Here is a 19001-nt window from a genome sequence, read left to right on the forward strand (position 1 = left end):
ATTCTATTAATAAGTGACACATTTCACCATTTTATGATAATCTCTGTGAATTTTAGCAGCCAGGACTTATTCAGAAATGGGAGAAAAAGCCAAAGCGTCACTTAGTTAGATGACAGAGTACTTCAAGCCTGAGTTCAGACTCTCTCATCCAATGTGACAATTCCATTGGTCTGAGGTCTTTGAAAGGAGATATGCTTGATGAATCATATCCATGCCAAGCTTTCCTCAAAAATTTTACTTGATGCTCACCTTTGTACCTAATTTAAATGACAAATGTTTAAAGGTTGTCCATTGTAATAGCTATTAAAAGAGGACACATGGACAGACATTCTTGGGGCGGTCATTACATGGAATTTTCAGAACAGTGATGAGTGATATTCCAGAACTCTTTAATTCTCTACGTTCCACTCAAAAGATCTGACACTCATGTACCATACTTACCAAACCCTAATAAGACATTAAGCCTAATATCTAAAATTCTTTGCATTGGTCTGACTCAGAGAAGTCTCAGAAATGCCTTAACCAAAACAGCCCCTCCAAGGCTTGGGGAAAAATCATATGACAAAAGAATCTCTAGAGGAAAACAACATCCAGGAGAACATACACAGGAGATGGACAGACAGGATATTTTGACAGCTTTCTTCTTAAATGGGTGTAATTATTTCCTGGTAGGAGGACGTACATGCAATCAAGCCTTTTTCAAAGAACATGCATTTCTGGAATGTGTGCGAAGGAGTAATTTCTCTGCAATTCAGAAATCCTTTGCAGATATTTTATATTGTGATACAAAAATAACAGATATGTGCTTTAAATGCAGAACTTTAAAAACAGATGATGATTAATGGTAAATAAAAATGTGTGTGAAGCTGTAAACCTTTAACCTGCTCGTCTGTTGTGAGATTTGCCAAAATCCTTAACCTTCATACTTGCTGATTAAGACAATGCTGAAAAAGATCACCTAATGGTTTTCTATTTCAGCTGTGAAGGGACTCAGAAGGGGCAAAAAAGGGTGAATTCATTATTTTTTATCTTTCTAACCTCTAACCGCCATTCACTAATTACTCACTAAAAATGTGATGCGGATATATGCTTCCACCTATTGTTATGTGGAAAAACAGCGAAGGCATGTGGAAGTGAAGGTGTAGGTAACCAGGCTAAAGGGAGGCAGTGATGAAGTCATTGCTTGGAAAAGCACCAGAAACCGCTGTCTCAAGTCCAGCTTAATGGGCAGTCATCACGTCCGAGAAATCAAACTACGCCTATAGCGTAGTACGAGAACAAAATGTGCTGTACACAAAATGTGCCATGTATTTAAAAAAAATACCCAGAGATTCAGATCAGACAAAAAACTGAATGAGTAACAGTAAGCAGAAAAGCAGCTTCAGGCATCTTATGACAGAACTGCAGAAAGTAACTTTTGAGGTAGGACTTGTGCAGGAGTGTGAGCCTCAAGGAAATGAATACTCCAATTTTTCAGAACAGAAATATTTACTTGCAGCAGGAAGGTGCTTTGCTGCTGTAAAGGGCTGTTATTTGTTTACATCGGAACAAATGAGCATTTCAGTTAGACTGCATAAGATGGGATGCAGAAACCTTACTTCTTTTACACTTTTAGAAGATATGAAACACCTCACGTAGGTGTTACATTAATCAGCTGAGGGGAGAAAGTGTGATGTTCATCGGAGTAATCTGTACACCTGCAAATCATTAGAGCTACTGTGTATGTGCACAGAACATCACTAGTAATGGCTAGAATGAATGAAGGATGTCTGTCTACATGTCTATCCATCCATCCATCTGTAGTCTCAGTCAGAAATTGTACTCTTCAAAAAATCCATATTTTGTGGAATATGATAGGAGGAAAAGATACTGTGGCATCGTATTTGAAGGAAAATCAATAAACCAAGAATAAAACAACTCATAGCCTGGCAAAATATCAGCACGGAGTGATCAAAAATAACGTGTATACAATTTTACTTGTTTTCCCTTTCACCTCAAAGTTCCAGTAAGATCTAAGAACGTGTTACGATCTGTTGCGTTTTAAACATATTGTGAGGTTTCAGTCAGCCGTGCTGACAAGCTTCAGCTATGTTAATAACGGCTCGCGTTAAATAAGATTTCGCAAAGGTAAAGCAAGAACTGTGTACTCACCTGTTCACTTGATACTGCACACCGACACCACACCTTGAGCGGCGCCTTCACCTGTTTGGGAACAGCGTCGTACATGCTGCCGATAGTGGAAAGGCGGGAGGAGCCGAGCAGCGCTCTTGGCACGACCTTACTGTAAACCACACATATACCCCACTCTGTAAAATACTGAAACACTTATTTTATATTTACTTAAAAGTATAATACAATGAACACTAATAATATCAATAATGATTGAAACTCTAAAGTGTTTTCCGAGTATAAAATATTGTGCGAATTCCTAAAAAATCCGTTCCGGAAGCAGGAGCACATGATTCGGTTTCAGAAGCAGATAATCAGCTGTATCAAAGCAACACTGGTGTAAAACTTTCAAGATGCTAACTATTCATGTAAATTAACCAAACGTCTGCATTCAGCATATTGGCAAATCATAAACATGAAGAGCTGTAACTGAAAATAAATAAATATAAAAACATCTAATTACAGTTTATTCTCAATAATAAGTAGCCTAGTCAAATTTCAGTTTAATGCAAATGTAAGTGTATTGGAATGCATAGTGTTTCACAGAGCTACTGTGTATTTACTGCCAGAGTTTACTGTTGTGGTGTTTACAAATTAAATGATGCAGATTAGGTTTGATAAGAGTTTAAATTAATTCGAACTGTGTTTAATCGACAGAAAGAATGTTTTATTAATGGGCACTCTCATTAGTTGCCACTGGAAACAGCTTAATCACAAATGTCCTTCGTATCTTGAACTTGAACAGAGCTTATTAAGCATTAGTTTAGTGTCCAAAACACATCACTGCTTTCACTGAAAAAAGAAATACAGTGCAAACCTTTTCTAAATTGCCCATAAAACATGTACAAACTATCTGTCAAAACTAAAAGCATCCTTAAACATTCCTTATGCTTTCTGCACAGTCATGGAGAAGCACGCACAGAATCTGAAAGAGTGCCGGATCTTGAGGAATAATGAACAAACTAAATACTGTAGTTGGTGAAATAGCTTCATTTTCCTTGTGAGGGGTTTTGGACTCTTACAGACTTTTCTAACTGCCTAAAGTCAATTCTTGTTACAGATTATCCTGAATTAACATTTGCAAAAGTCTTGCCAAATTTTTTCCCATATATTGTCATAAGGAACCAATAATATGATGCATACATCAGTGATCTTACAGAAGTAAATAATGAAGCCATGCAGAGGTGCTGCAAAAGGAATGCTTTGGAAATCAACACATATTTAACATTAGTTTTTATCAATTTCTCAAAAAAATATATTGTGAAACATTTACTTGTGTGAGGAATATTGTTTAAGAAGGTAGAAAAAAAAACAACTTTAATACCAGAACACTATAATCCATGACAAGAAATTTAGGCATTTTAATATTTTCCTTTTTATAAAATAACATTGAGGTATAAACTTTTAAATGTTATTGAAACCTAATTAATTCTCCATTTAAACCATTTAAACATTAAACCTTATTCATTAAATCTTATTTAATACCAGTCCTATTTTGTCATCACTACAAGTTTAATTTGTATTTCCAGATATAAAATATAGACATATAGATATAAAAACTGGGGTGTAAATTTGAGAAAAATTTATGTATACATATGTATACATGTATACATAAAGTTCATGTATACATAAAGTTCAGGATGAGAGACACTTTGCAAACAACTCTTTTTCACCTCTAAATCAAATTTTGCATAATGGTAGAGCTCTCTTGGGGGTATAATAAATTCAAGCTGGCATGTAAAGAGTGATTTTGTGTGTAATTAATAACATCTGTGACAGTGATAACGATAGTGCCCATTGTGGTTTGCGTAAATAGATCACAATTGTGTCAAAACATCTGAAAAGATGAAGGGAATACTGCAGTGTTATACAGCTCACCAATGACCCACTGCCCCCTTGTGGCATACATGTGCAATAATTTGTAAGATGAAAATGCTCATTCATTTTTAACGGGTTCACCACTTGGGTTTATGGATGTAACGTTTTTGGCCACTCAGTGACAAACAGGTTCCAAGGCAAGGTACAGAACTCAAAAATGATCCTGGATGGTGCATTTTCTAAAAATTACTACGTTAAAAGATGAAAATGGAACACTGTATCAAGATTCATGCCGTTTTAGTATGTTACTTTCTTTGCTATTCTCAATTTACAATTTTCCCTGGACTTAGCTTCCAGCATGTCATTAACATGTTAGTTGAATAGATTGCAGCGGTATGCCAACACTGCTGCTGTTATTCTGTTAGTTGTTTGTTCCTCACTGCTGTGTATCGACTGGATCCCTCAGTCATATCCAGGTCAAAGAGAAAAGATGGAGGCCTCTGATTTAGGAGGAGAGCAGAGAAGGCCTGATTTCGCAGGGCAGAGTGGAACATAAACCTCACAACTGATAAGTGCTGCAGGTGATCCTGTCTCATCAGCTTCCTCCAGTCAGCTGTAATTCTGTCAGCCTGCTAAAAACAGTACAGCATTTTCCCCACGAGATATCAGTATAATATGTTTTTTTTTTTTATAGTTTTCATTTGCAAACAACTTTTGGCAAATCAGACTGGGTCCTGTTTTTTTATTTCATTTAATTATTGTGGAAATGCACCTCAGAGGGCCTTGTCTCCATTTCCCTGAGTATCCGAGTAGAGCGCTCTCTGAGTGCATCCCAGAATGCCTCTGCACTCACGTGATCTGTCAACAGAAGAAACGTGAAGCACGTGTGATTAGAGGATGTGCTTTTAGGCCAATATGTCCATGTCTAGAGTGTTGGTCAGCTTTTAGTTAGCATCACCAAATGAGGTCATAGGTGAAGAATGAACACTCCTACTCCACCAGTCTCATCAAAGGGATAATACAGGATTGTTTATTCAATCAACTGATTCCCCTTTATCTACAACACAAGATTCTAAAGTGGAAATTTTTAATATTAACTTGTTTCCAATTCAGAACAATTCAGATACAAGTCCAATACAACAGTTGCAAGCAGCAAGACTTTAGTTATACACATATAGAGAGTGAACACCACAAATAAGAACACACTATCTGACATTAGAGAGTGAACTCCATAAACAAAAACCTCTTGCATAACTGGACGCTTTAACCAAGAAGGAAAAAGGACAGTGTTGTGTTACTGTTTAAGACTATAAGAAAAACATGACCCTTAGTCACCCCAGGCCACAGTCCTCAGTACTTTGATTAGTTAAATGATAAAGTAGTTCACCACAAGTGTGTTATACATAAACTACTGCCTAACTAAGGTCTACATACAACTGTGTATAGACCACGCATATAAATATATTTAAAACATTAAAATGTGTTTCTTTTTTCCCCTACAGGCAGTTTAGCAGTATGATATTTTGAAGATGCAGCTTCTTCTAATGCTATATTGTAACGAATGGCCGAGTGCCGAAGGGCGTGGAGCAGGACGCACAGACTCCCGTGACTGTCAAATACATTTATTAACACGCAACGTACACATTAACTGTGACACTCACATATAACAGTAACGGATAGCATGACCTCTACGGTTAACACGGACAACTCACACGTAACCGAAGACAATATACACAGACAGAACAGCTAAACAAACATTAACAAGAGCTACATGAACGTGGACATTGACATTAAGCGCAGGCGCTAGCAAACAATGACCAACAGTGAGGGGAGCACCGACAGGGCTTTAAATAGCCCAGCGAACACTGACGCTAAACCCTGTACAGGTGCGTGCCCTCACGGGGGTGTGGCCACAAACAAGAGTAACCCCGCCCCCCGCAGGCCGTACCACGTGACTTGGGGGGGGGGGGGCGTCCCGTGATATAGATACTGCTGATTATACGTCCATGCAAATGATTAAAATATATGCAACATAAAAATAAATAAATAATAGCCTTTATTTATTTAGCAGTTTTGAACAAGATTTACACTTTACAAGTCCTTTACACTTTGAGAGATACTTAAAGAACTCTTAAAAACCCTTGTAGGAACACTAATAGATCAGTATTATAATCAGCAGATGATGATTGGTCTGTGGTAAGAGCACTACCTCTCATGTTGTTCTTCATTTCCGTGTACCAGATGGGAGGGGTCTTGGGTGGTGAGGAGGGGCTGATAAAATACTCAGCAGCAGATTCCCCAAACAAGCTGAAAGAAAGAGACCCAGTTGATCAAACGTGTCCTCTCACCTGTCCAGTTATCCATCACCACCCACTGGTTCATCACTCATGTCAGGCAAAGCTGGCACCTTCTTTCACACACACACACACACACACACACACACACACACACACACACACACACACACACACACACACACACACACACACACACACACACACACAATGGGGTAGTATACCTGTGCAGGTACTGCTGGTAGTTAGTATGTGAGTCACCCAAGACAGATGTCCTTCCTGCCTCGACACGGTGTTTTTCTGTGTTCTGTTCAGTCATGCGTACTGTTTAGTGTGCAACAGTTCCTCGCAGGCATGGAAAAGTACCACTGCAGTGGACAATGATTGTAGCATTCAGCAAATTAACACTTTCCGCTATGACTCTTACATACTCCAATGCAATTATCAGAATGTGGTTTGACTATTTAGATTGTTAGTGTTTTTTTTAAAAAAAGCTTCCCATGTCTTCATACAAAATGTACCCTCTCTGTGTCTGTCAAAATGAAACACCAGCATATGAGTGCAGAGAAGCATAGAAATATATCTTTATAAATGTCTCATTTGAATGATTGAATCATTTCAACCCAACATCTCAGGAAATGATATACTCTTACCTGTAACTTCAGCTCTGTATTCACCTCTGTCTTTGAGACTTGACACTCTACACTCTCTGGCATCGTCCTGACTGACTTCAGATCAACCTGACTCGGCACTGGCAAGGTGATGAGATGATTGTGACTCCCATGGAGACACAGTTACCCAGGCGATCAAGAGCACCTGATTCATCTCTGGGGTGGGGGACGGTGGGGGTTCCCTCTCGACTCCAGCTGTATCCAGGGACTGTTTGGTAGTCTGTTCTCCCAGAAATGTTGTGCGTACATGTGTGTTTAATGATTGACTCTGCAATTGTGGGCTCATTCTTTCCTTGTTAATCCTAAACCTGACTTTGTGTCAGGGCCAAAAATAAAATAAAAATGTTAAAACGTTTTTTAAAAAGTGATGCCGATTCTTAGGCAGTTGTGATTCCACTATCTCGAGCTTTTTTCTGAAGCATGGGGAAACGAGTCTGTGCCTCTGAGGGGAGAGTTCACATGTATTGGGGGTTAGATTGGTCTACCCTCAGTCTGTTAGTGACTGTGGTTGTGGATATATGAATCCACATTTATGAATATGGGGTCTATGAATATGTTAATAGGAAGAACTATGGTTGGCCAGGCTAGTTTAGTACAGCCATATGACATCATTACATTGAAATCTTGCCTCACACTAGGAAGCATGTATTTTAAGGGTGGCTGAATTTCTTTTTTGTGTTCTCCTCAGGAATGTGGATTCCCTGTCCTGGACCCTATTGCACTGCAACCCATAAGAATTGTGAATTAGACGGACCCATTAGAAGGACCTGGAGACTGACGTAAATGGAACTTGAATCTTGGATTCAGTGGATATCCAGCTGCTGGGTGGATACTGCTGAAGGATCCTACATTGCATTTACATGGGATTCTTTTTATAATTTATGCATTTTAATGATTTTGTAATACAGGTATATTTTGGGAAATTGTCTGAGTGAACTGAATGACATTGAAGGGGTGAGAGGAGTGAGATGGTGTGTTACGTTTTTTCGCATTATGTCTAAGATGCTGGGTGAAATATTGAGTTCAAGAAGAGACCGTGACCATGTTAAATTCAGTTAGACCTCTTTTATTAAATTTCTATCGCAACAAAAAAATTTACATTTCTTATATTACACATAATATGTATTGATTAGGGTTAATTAGAACATTAATATAGCTTAAATTAAGCAATTTAATGTTTACTTTACTGATTAGTTTCTATAGTTTCTATGTCTTCTGTTGAGGTTGCCTTGTGGAGTGCTCCACGTCTGCATGGGGTGGATAGCCGTTCAGCATGACCGGTTTCAAATGGTGCTAGAACGCCACAGTCCACTCTGAACACCACAGGAAATCAGTCATGCTAGGAAAAGGCGGAGCTTGTAAAGTCTGTGTTGCATATGACAGATAATGGGCCGAGAGGAATTATGTCAAGGCATTTTTCCACACAGGAGGTCTACATTTGGAGTTTTTGTTTTTTTTTGGAGCTTGGTGGGTCTCTCTGAGAGTGAGAGGAGTAGCCTTCCCAGGGGGCCGAGGGACGCTGAAATGTGTCATGGCTGCTTAGCCATGGGACATCAGTGCTGAAAAGAAAAGGCCCTCTCAAAAGCAACGCGACCAGTAGCCCTGTGTGAGTGGAGGTTGTGCAATGGACACATGTATACAAACACACATGCAGTTACATGCTCACTTACAATAAGGGGATAGACAAATATTCTCTATCAACATATAAGCATATAGACATATAATTTTTTAATATATATTGAGTGAAAGCAAACAATATAAAATCTATGCACACAGTTAAAAATAACCTGTGGAATTATTTATAGAGCCTGCAGCTATCTGTAGTAGGGACCAATGTTCCAATCGTAACTGTGAAAGACAACTATGGTGAATATGTAAACAGTTCTGCATTTTTGTCATTACAAAATAGTCATCTGCATGGTCAGCATAGGTGATCAAAGTCATTCCACAAATGTTTGTAATATAAAATATGGATGAAGTGTATTTGGTCCATTCTGCAGGTGAGATACCTGTCTTTGCAACCATACATCACTATCCATGCTGAGTAAGCAATGGTCAGCCATGTTAGCTGAGTTTAGGTTTCTTGTATATAACAAAAATTTCATATTAAAATAATAAATTGACTTGTTTTGTGCCACACACACTGTTCACACAGATCCAGGGCCAGGAGTGCTATCAGCATGAATTAGGTCATCACTCTCACCAGAAACACCAGGCTGTTTTCCTGTGTCTGTTAATGCACTCAGGATACAGTTCATGAATGGCTTCATGTGGCATACTCCTTCGAACATACACACACATCCTTAACATAACTTGAGTGGTGCATTGCCATGCTTGTGGATGAGAAACGTATAATGGCAGATTTGCTGAGTGGGCGTGTCAGCCTCTCAGAACGTGAGGCTATAATATTCTCTCTCTCAAAGCAAAAGAGGGGTGTGAGATTATGCTCTACACAGATGTCACTGAATGTGATAAACACTGAGTCGATTTAGAGAGAAGGAAGAAATAGTTTTACTGTCTCACCAGTCCTACTTCAGAGAACTTGAACACAGATTTGCCTGACTGTTGATTTTGACCTGACTATTCACTCCACACATCAAACAAGTTTGTATACACTTAATGAAAGACCTGACACTTTTTCTGTGGAGGATTTTAGCTCAATTAGCTAGGACAAAACATCTGCTTGACCCACATGCTACATGACTAAGCAGTTATAAGAGCTGCACATCATCAGTTGCAAACCTTACCTAAGCTTGATCTACTGATGATGCTTGTGACCAACACTGGTCCTGGTGCCAGCCTTATATTTTACTGACAAATACATCCTTTATGCTTATGGCCTTTCCACCCATTTCCCTGCCATCTGCCAGTGGCTGGTGTGGTACATGGTGCCTGGCAAGACTGGCATGCTGGCACTGCTCAAAAAAACAAACAAACAAAGATATGTGGACTTACCTCTTGACAGAGTCTGATATTAGTCTTTGCTTTCCTCTCTGAGTACTGCACAGCTCCAAAAAAGGCAACAAACCATGTGATCTCATCAGTGGCACTGAGTCAGCATGCATTTGTGTGTAGATGTGTGTCAGAAAAAGAGCAAGACAGACACACAGAGATGAGGAAATATGAACAAAGCTTAGAACCTCTAGATGAAATGGACAAAGGAAGGAGAAGATCTAGACAAAATGGATAGACTGTAAAAGAAAAGCTGAATAAGAGAACAGATGGGAGCAGGGAGGGAAAGAAAGGTGGTTTCAGATGGAGTGGGTGAAAGGCTTGCTCAGGCAGAGCTGAATCTCGCCAGACTGCAGCCTCTCAGACAGACCCTCCTCCCCGCGTTCCCCACCTACTACTGACAACACCCCTGCACCCCCAAAAATCCCCCCCTCTCCCTCGCTCCTGCCTCAGTGCTAACAGCAATCACAGCCCATTATCATTATTTTACCAAAAACCAATTGCATTTTTTTTCCCCACACAAATTCGGATCAACTCAGAGACATGCTTTTAATTATTGCCTTTGACATATCTTGATTAATTCAACATAGTGTCACGGAGGTTGTGTGGATATGCTACCATCTTTGAAGAAAAACAATATGAATCCATCGAGGGCATGTTCAAATGAGTATGCACTATTAACAATTGTGTGTTAGGGCATCAATATCGCCTTGCGCCACTGATGGGGTGGATGTGCCATGCCTTGTGTGAGTGAACCACATTGCCCCCTTCAGTCAAGAAAGTCTTATTGCAACTCTGGTGCAGGGTGGCCTATAAGGAGAACCCTGAGAGTTTACATTTATAACTGTCTCACCTTGTACATAATCACTGTCTCATGCACTGGTTTTCTCCCACATATTTGTAGAGGTACTTTCATATGCCCATTTACTAAATGATAGATGAGATTCACATTGAATGATGCGGTACAATAGACTATCATTACACATTTTGCCAAGCTGAACAAAACACTATCTTCAAGGTACATCAGCTAAGCAACACAGTACACTAACATGCCCTCCACCAATCTAAAATTCCAACTGCAAAAAAAAAAAGGTTCACAGACAGCTGTTTTTTCCCCCCTCGTCTTTACTTGATGCCAGCCACCAAGTGGATCCACCAATTGGCCTGCACGGTCCAGCCCTTATCCTCACACATGGCAATCTGCTGCAGGAAGTGCTGGTGCGCCTCCTCCTGGCTGTGCTCCTGCTGCAGTGCATTGCGCAGATACCGCATGTCACCTGCTGTGCTGAGCTCAGGTATGCCCGTCAGCAGCATGAGGGAGAAAAGCGTCACCAGCAGGCGCGACTGAGAGCGCAGGGACATGTAGGCCTGGATGCAAATGTCCTGCAGGATAGGAAAGGTATAGAGCAGTGACTGCTTGGCCCCGCCCATCTCACGGGCCTGTTTAGCAGGCATGCTCAGCACTTGTGTTGTGGTACACTGGAGCTAAGATGTGTTGTAAGGCCCAGACGTAATCCAGCACAAAGGATTTAAGTCCTTTATAACTAGACAAATCCCCAAACACAACCGCATGTCTGGGACGAATGTCTAAAGAGCTAAACAACACCCAAGACTCGTTGAAACAATGCTAAGCATGAGTCATAAATGGTTTAAGGCACCTGTTTGCCTTGATGTATCCTTGAAAAAAAAAAAGTTCATATATGGGCAACACATCTCTTGATGTATGAATGTGCCACTGCTTCCAAATAATATAAGACATTCAATACTTTTGTTTTGCAGGAACCACGTTTAACAGTTGTAGTAAGTAAGCTCAATATTAGCATCAAGCTTTATATGCAGGTGCAGCACTTGAAACCCTATATTCAACATCACAAAAAGGCTTAGGACTCAGTAAAATACAATGATCCTGTACTTACCTTAAACCTCTGGAAGGACAAGCTTGTTTGGCCCTTCACTTTGCCCATGACATACAGGAAGTCAGGAGTGAGGACAAAGGGCACCCTCTCTCTGTTCACACCCAAGAAGCTCTTGGTGTTGCCCAGAATGTGACCAAAATCAATGTGGAAGAGATTCCCTTTGAGTGACAGCACAAATCATAATAATAAAAACCAACATAGCTGCTATATGTTTAGCAGTGCAGATTACAGTGTGGAAAATGTTCTAGAGGCTATTTATTTGCTATTTCTGACTGCAGGCATTTCTTTCACAGCTTGAGCTTGTGAGAGTGCATTTAATGAAAGCTTTTTGTCAGACTAAGAGATACACAATGTTGGACTGACTGACCTCATCTTAATTTGCTATTTACTTTACCTTGATTTGTAATCATGATGTTGTCATTATGCCGGTCACCTATGCCCAAAACGTACGTGGCCACACAGTAACCAGCACATGAACTGACAAATTTCTCCAGTGCTTGATACAGCTGCGCCATCAAGGATGTAGACCAAGAGAAAGAGATAGAAAAATGTGAAGCTTCTTCTGGATTGGAGATACTAGCACAGAACCTTTTTCTCAGTTCAAAAATAAAGCTGTCATTAATGACAGAAGTTGGGGAAAGATGCAACATATGGTGTACAACACACACACACACACACACACACACACACAGACACAATGAATGCTTGTGCATTTGTATAAAAGGAACTATCTTTGTACCTTTTCCTGTATGGAACACCTTCCCTTGAGCCAATCAAATAAGGCGTTATTATTGAAAGCTCCTGCTGTCCCTGCATGACTCCTCTGAATAGCAGCAATGGTAACAGCATCTCTCACAATCTCAATCACACCTGCATCAGAGATCAATATAGAACTTAACTGCACTCTCCAAATGTAACCCCTGTAACTGACCAAGAGCAATAAGACCATGTTCAAAAACCTATTTGAAATCCTGTGGAGATGCAACCGTATGGCACCAGGTTGAGATCCATAGAATTTTCTTTCCAAATTGAGTCCATCACCATCAGTGTCTATGATAAAGTATATAAAAACGTACACCACAATTACACTTCAGATTTATAAAACTTGGATAAAGTAAAAAAATTTAAAAAAATAAAAAAAACTTTTTCGCAAAGTTTCAGAGTATGACTCAAGCTTTTGACTCTTTTGACAGAGCCATTCTTATTGAAGGGTGTCAGATTAAGTTGTACAAGCCAGGTTTCAGACTGAGACTTATTAAAATGACTAATTTCAGACTGAGACTTATTAAAATGACACAAGTAAAGCATGTGTGATAAAAGCACAGATGTAACTGTAATAATAATAATAATAATAATAATAATATGGGCTAACATAACCAAACCAGTACTTAGCTAACATATGGTCTATGTACAGATCAAATTCAAGATAAAAAAATTTCTGTAGAATATTTTAAAGATTAAAAACCTGGATAATGAGCATGTCCTGTCTCAGGTCATCACCGTGTTTGAAGATGATTCCTACTGGTGGACCAGCTGGTGCCTCAGAGTCCATACAAGAGAACTCGAGCCAGAGAGGCTTTTTCTTGGAGGCCATCACTTTACATTCTTTCAGCTGTGTAGCATGTGGTTTGCACATGGTTAGGAACAGCTAACTTCAAAATTTGAAGAAGCTCAGGAAATCCATCATAGGACATTACTACTGCAAGTTTGGAAACTCTAAAATAATGGAAAACTCACAAGGATTGATCCTGCTTTGATCCGGGGATCAAAAGGCACCTGGAAGTCAGGAGGAAAACTATATTCCTGCAATATGTCTTGTAGTTTCTGGGCAGCTGTCAAACAAACAAATATTTCATTAGTTTAGTGTTGAATGCACTGCCATCATCCAAGAAAGAACTGAAAGATTTTTTTTCTTATTACCCAATGGTGAAAGAGCACTTTTTTCTGGATACAGTATTTTCACCCTAATGGCCACATCATGCAGAACCTTGATAACTTGAACTTGTCTCTGGAAGCTTGTCAGCATGGCCTCACCACAGCCCAGGAGGTAAGCTTCCAATATAACTGCCATACGCTGTTGAAAAAATGGGCAACCACCCACTTCACTCCGCAAGAACCAGAAGAAGAAGTGTCCTACATGCTTGCTCTGTTGCACAGATTTTGGAAATGAAAAAATATCACACTATGAGCCTCAGGTTAGGATCTACAGGGAATTTCACCAGACATGAAAAGGGCATGTTGTCGTATACTGCAGAGAGCAAAGAGTTTTGTAACATACAAAAATAATACTTCAACTGACTTACCCTGAGTGCTCTTTGGATCAGGAAGCGTGCCAGGCAGCTGTCATGATATGGCTCTACCTTCAACGTCTTTGGAAAAGATAAGTCCATATCATTCTCAACTTGAAGTATTAAATAAATACATATATAACTAATACAAATACAGTAGGTATTACCAGGTTATTTAGGTAAAAGGTCATACTGAAATATTACTTTTGAGGTACCTTCTCCAAATACAGCTAGAGTCTCAGGATTGCAGATAAATATCAACCAAAAAGCTATGGTGTATTTAAATGCATCTCAGCAATATTCCTATCAAGTTTCCAATAAATTATCGGCAAACAAAATTTGTCTACTAACATTTTCAACCTAAACTGTTTTCTTCACTTTATTTCTTTCTGACAGGAAAGCACTAGCTAGCTTGTGGGTTGGAACTAGCCTAATGACTAGTTGTGAGAAAATGAGATAAAAAATAACTGGATCTGGTTGAGAGTACAGAGATGAACCTTCAAAGATCTTAGGAACTTTGAACAACTCATCAGAAGGGCACACAGCAAACAACAGACTACTTCTGGTGCCAACTTACCTGGACCAGCTGCAGTAGGTACCTCAGTAACTCCTCATTAGAGATCATCTCCAGCCTTTGAACAGCCAATTTCCTGACTTTCTCATCTGTGTAGTTCACACTCAGCAGTTCCAGAGCTACAGCCAGTTCCAAGTCCTGAGGCACACAGTGATCCAGCAGCCAATGGATATCTTGAACAGCACTAGGCTTCAGCCAGTCTACCTTACAGAGAAACTGAGGAAGGTTTGAAGCATAAAGAACACTCTTCTCCCGGAAACTCTTCAGGGAGTGTTCTGAGGATGATGTAGGGGAGGACTGATAGGACATTTCAGTTTGAGATGACCTGGGATCTGATGAAAGAGACACTGCACTGGGAGGAGTCATGGCACCAGTGGACATCCTGCTGTGGGGTAGGACTACAGGGAAACTATACTGATCCAGCATAAATGTGATTGCCATGGATTTGACTACATCAGGATTGGTTGCAGTAGAGAGTTTGTCTGCTTCATAAGTGAAGGCTTCTTCTTCCTGCTCTGGAAAAGACCACATATGCAGTGTGTAGGATCCCTGGCTGAGGAGAGCTCTGTGATCAATCAGCTGGAGGTTTACAAAATATAACACCCTTCCTTTTCCTTTCTGGAAGTCTGGAACTTTGCATCCAAGAGAAGGGGACTTGGTTTCTTTAATGGGAGTAGTATCCATGCTACTAGAATTTATTGTGAAGCCTAATTTGGCTCCACGAGGGATATTCTTGAGAGGGATATCAAACTCAAGCCATGTGTTCCACAGAACTTCTTTTTCCAAGCCTTTTGACAATGAACAAACTGATGATAGCACCCTGCTACCATAAATAATCATGGCCTCTACATGGACAACTTGAGGCATATTACTTGGCAGCTCAGGTATATCAAACCCTATAAGCTTTACCCTAAAGTTCCTCTCACAATCCCAAAGTGAAATCATGACCATCTCTTCCATTTCCTTACCATCAATTGAGATTTCTTCATGGGAGCTAGAGAGACCTGTCAGACTGTCAACCAAGGGCCAGTATTCCTGTCTCACTGCATCATCGGAAAGTGAGGCCATGGAAACCAATGAGAGGTGAAGTTCCATCATGTTCTTTAGGCAGTGTCGGACCCAGAGGAAGTCAGAGAGTTGAAAATCTCCACATACATACTCCTCTCTGCCACAGACTTTAAAAACTTGCTCATCTGACCACTCAATGAAAGACTTGCCTACTGTAGTAGGCGATGCTGATTTCCAAATGTACTTAAGGAGATCATTAGGTGTATTACGCAAGTTAGTCTTAATAGGAAAGCTCATGTTTTCATAGTATATAATTATTGTTAGCTTATGTTTTAATTGATCTTGTTGGTCTTTTGGGATTGGCACAGAAGTTGTCCAGGGCTCTGTGGCATACACCACAGGATCTCGTTTTTTCAGTTCTTCCTTACGCGGTGTGGCAAACATTCTGCGGGCAAAACATAGTTCACTTAAACGGTTAACTGCTGCACAGTCTAAATCATAACCTATTAGTTCATTCAGAAAGTGCTGGTAATCTGCCATGTCCTCCGAGTTGCCCTGCTTTGGCAAAGCTGTGATCCAGACTGCTTGATGTCCTTCAGCATCCTGAAACCAAGGTGCATCCAGTGTTTGCAGTACCTGAAAGTCATCATAGATTTCATACTGGTCATCATCTTTTGTGTACAAGAGACTGTATTTCTCAGGATCAAGGAGCCCAAAAGGGTCTGGGAGCTTGTTAGTGTCTTGTGCGAGCATGAATAGCTGTAGTCGGAGTTGGTGAACGGTGCACTGCGCTGGGAGTTTGACAACCAGAACTTCATGACCCCCTGCAACCTGACCCCTATCCCTGATGGGTAACTTGCACATAAACACCAGACTGTGGTCTGAGGAGTACAGATATTCAGGAGGCTGTTTATTTATAGAGGGGTTTCGCTGATATTGCTCCCATTTCATCTCCATACCACCTAAAACAGAAATTTGAACATTAGAACAAATCTTCACTTTGTCATGGTAAGCATAAAATTCTTGCTGTCCCCTACATTCAAGTTATTGTGTGCAAACTGTTTCTCCACAGGATTGACTTTATCTAGCTTTAAAATGAAAATGATATATTTAACAGTTCTAATTTTCTTTATAAAGACAAAAACACTGCAAAGATTTATTTCAGTTATTGTGAAAACAAGTATTTAATAGAGGTACATATATTGGCAGAGTTGGCAAATCTATTAAAATATTTCCTGTAACAAATAGGGTGTGTATTTTCATTAGTCAAACAGGAAAAAGCATAAGGCTTTGTCTGTATAACAAAAGTTTGGTTGTAGAGAGCTATATCTGGTAACACCATTTCTTTTGAAGATCTTTTCAGTGTCTTCCTCATTTGTTTTTAGAACACCCTCTTTGTTAAGGGAAAGATTTTAATAGACAACAAAACCAGTTATGCCACATCTCTCTAAAGCATGTACTGGTCTTCGATTTAATTTGAGCCTTGTCCTTCTCGGTTTAGAATATGTGGTCAAATAGCTTCCTTATATGAAAGGCACTATAAAGCCCCACAGTGAAATTCTGACAATATCATTTGAAACCATGAATTAAAGTAACAACAGAGCTAGGCAAAAACCTCACAGTGTGGCTTGTACATACATTAACTGCTGGAAAATACATCACTTAGTATTTGAACCAAGATGTGTGATGTTTAAAAAGATGTGTGACGTAGTGTTCACGGTGTGATTTGTACATACGTTAACTGATGGAAAATACATCATTAGTATTTGATCCAAGAAGTAGTGAAACACAGAAAAATGAGAATAGAATTTCTGCTGTTCTTGGGTATATTCAGTTCTAAGACATGTTTAGTTGAATTAAATTGTCATAAATATAGCAGTCACGTACATCACAAAATTCATTTAAACTTTAATGAAACAGGAGCTGGTTCTTACATGTTGATCTTACTCCAATCACCTGTACATAACATTACAGTGTTTCTAGGTACTTAGTTATGTTCCTGGTAAATTATGTTGCTTTGGATAAACTGGACTACATATATTTATCGTATTCACTCTCTGTATCTGCTTCAAAATGTAGCAGATGTATATTTGTGCATGCATCCTTGAAAGAAAACAACGGTGGCCTCACATTGACAGCTAAACAGAAGATTATGTTGCATGAAGATTCACTTAATATTAAAGACAGATCATTCTTACCTGTTGCTTTGTTCTTGTTTTAACGTGCATACATGACCTTCCTTGTAATAAGAGTCCAACAGGTTAGTAATGCTTGCACACTTTACTTCCCCATTCCATTCAAGACAAAATCTATGGTAAACCTCTTCCCCATACTGGTTTCCCTATTGTGTTTCATACAAGCCATAGCCTAATTTTTTAATCACGTGGATGTTTAATGCAATAGCCGATACAGTAGCATAGGGGAGGAGCACGCAGGGCACTCACTGCGGGTGAGCAGGAGGCGGTCGTAAATTTAAAAAATAATCATACTTTTTAAAAAGGCCCCCCCCCCACCACAGAATTTTGCGCTACGCCAATGAGCCTATATAAGATATGATTTTATTCGCCTGTTCATTATCCATGAAGTACAACGTCTCCGCCTCCTCCACCTGTCGACGTAATCAGTTAAAGTGTTAGGTTTAGATCTTACACATCAGTATTTTAATTCTGATCAGAAATTGATTCGTTGGGCGGTAATAGGCTACCTCGCACACGATAGGCGTGCGTTCTCCGGTCTGTTATATATTTGACGTTTCATTAAAGTTTGAGTATGTCTAAAGGAAATAGCAGACTGTTAAGTGTAGTGGTTTATATGAGTAAACCATGTCTGAAGTCGCCGAGAGTGTTAATGCCGAAATCCGTGTGAAAGGCTCCTCAGGTTGGTTCCTTGACAAAGACTACATTCTGTAGTATGTAAACCTTCAGTCATTTGGTTTGATCTCTTAAATGTCACTTTTACATGCGATGTCTTCCCCTTTTAAATAGAACAAGAAAAATCGGAAGAATTGTGTAGGCCGAAGTTTCAGTGGTGCTCCAAGCCGTATCACAATGTAGCTACCGTTCGGCCTTTGAAAAATGGTATATCGTTCAGCCCTGTCTGTTTACTATGCCAGTTACATCTTGGTTTAAATGGATACAGTGGTGAATTATTTATTTAGTTATTTACCGTTTTAGGTGGGGAATGTTCATCCTTACCAACAACGCAGTCAATCTCACCTGCAAGTACACACGCAAGCTTTTCCCCAGAGCAAGTCAGGTTGGACAGCATCTTTCCTTGTTTTAAATTGACAGTCTCTACAGTTGCCTATATTT

General features: G+C 39.7%; 3 protein-coding genes across 5 annotated transcripts in view; all 3 read right to left on the reverse strand.

Annotated features, from left to right (window-relative positions):
* lamb2l (laminin, beta 2-like) overlaps positions 1-2282 on the reverse strand; it is a 29228-nt gene extending 26946 nt beyond the window's left edge. The window contains exon 1 of the mRNA XM_026998232.3: positions 2152-2282. The gene's annotated coding sequence lies outside the window, so the exon portion shown is untranslated. The remainder of the gene's footprint in view (positions 1-2151) is intronic.
* A 1826-nt stretch (positions 2283-4108) lies between these two features.
* LOC118240718 (uncharacterized) lies at positions 4109-7167 on the reverse strand. 2 transcript variants are annotated; one of them, XM_035522548.1, is made up of 5 exons: positions 6935-7167; positions 6506-6649; positions 6197-6294; positions 4760-4845; positions 4109-4616 (listed from the first exon to the last, which is right to left on the reverse strand). In XM_035522548.1, exons 2-5 carry the CDS (start codon positions 6598-6600, stop codon positions 4401-4403), a joined length of 495 nt encoding a protein of 164 aa, XP_035378441.1. In that variant the 5' UTR covers positions 6601-6649; positions 6935-7167; the 3' UTR covers positions 4109-4400. The 2 variants fall into 2 exon arrangements, with proteins under 2 accessions (XP_035378441.1, XP_035378440.1); XM_035522547.1 differs by having other exon boundaries at positions 4109-4619.
* Positions 7168-10346: 3179 nt separating this feature from the next.
* On the reverse strand, positions 10347-18003 carry si:rp71-17i16.5 (phosphatidylinositol 4,5-bisphosphate 3-kinase catalytic subunit gamma isoform). Of its 2 annotated transcripts, none has more exons than XM_026998205.3 (11): positions 17889-18003; positions 14686-16652; positions 14124-14189; positions 13741-13966; positions 13558-13652; positions 13286-13432; positions 12780-12870; positions 12560-12690; positions 12215-12326; positions 11821-11978; positions 10347-11287 (listed from the first exon to the last, which is right to left on the reverse strand). In XM_026998205.3, the coding sequence occupies exons 2-11, from the start codon at positions 16645-16647 to the stop codon at positions 11030-11032; spliced, it is 3246 nt and encodes a 1081-aa protein (XP_026854006.2). In that variant the 5' UTR covers positions 16648-16652; positions 17889-18003; the 3' UTR covers positions 10347-11029. The 2 variants fall into 2 exon arrangements, 1 of the variants encoding a protein (XP_026854006.2); XR_014119803.1 differs by having other exon boundaries at positions 11150-11287; positions 11821-11931.
* Positions 18004-19001: the final 998 nt, after the last annotated feature.

This window comes from Electrophorus electricus, chromosome 24, assembly GCF_041902795.1.
Source record: "Electrophorus electricus isolate QZ-2024a chromosome 24, ASM4190279v1, whole genome shotgun sequence".
In the NCBI taxonomy this organism is placed as follows: domain Eukaryota; kingdom Metazoa; phylum Chordata; class Actinopteri; order Gymnotiformes; family Gymnotidae; genus Electrophorus; species Electrophorus electricus.

Bases quoted from the DNA above. Each gene is read 5' to 3' on its own strand.
- LOC118240718 (XM_035522547.1), bottom strand. From the start codon at position 6,600: ATGACTGAACAGAACACAGAAAAACACCGTGTCGAGGCAGGAAGGACA. The intron at 6,295-6,505 runs GTATACTACCCC...TCTTTCTTTCAG, and splicing joins TACCAGCAGTACCTGCACAG to CTTGTTTGGGGAATCTGCTG. The intron at 4,846-6,196 runs GTAGTGCTCTTA...TTCTGTTGACAG, and splicing joins AATGAAGAACAACATGAGAG to ATCACGTGAGTGCAGAGGCA.
- si:rp71-17i16.5 (XM_026998205.3), bottom strand. From the start codon at position 16,647: ATGGAGATGAAATGGGAGCAATATCAGCGAAACCCCTCTATAAATAAA. The intron at 12,871-13,285 runs GTTTTTAATCTT...ACTTTATCATAG, and splicing joins AGGACATGCTCATTATCCAG to ACACTGATGGTGATGGACTC. The intron at 12,691-12,779 runs GTTTTTGAACAT...TCTCTGATGCAG, and splicing joins CTCCACAGGATTTCAAATAG to GTGTGATTGAGATTGTGAGA.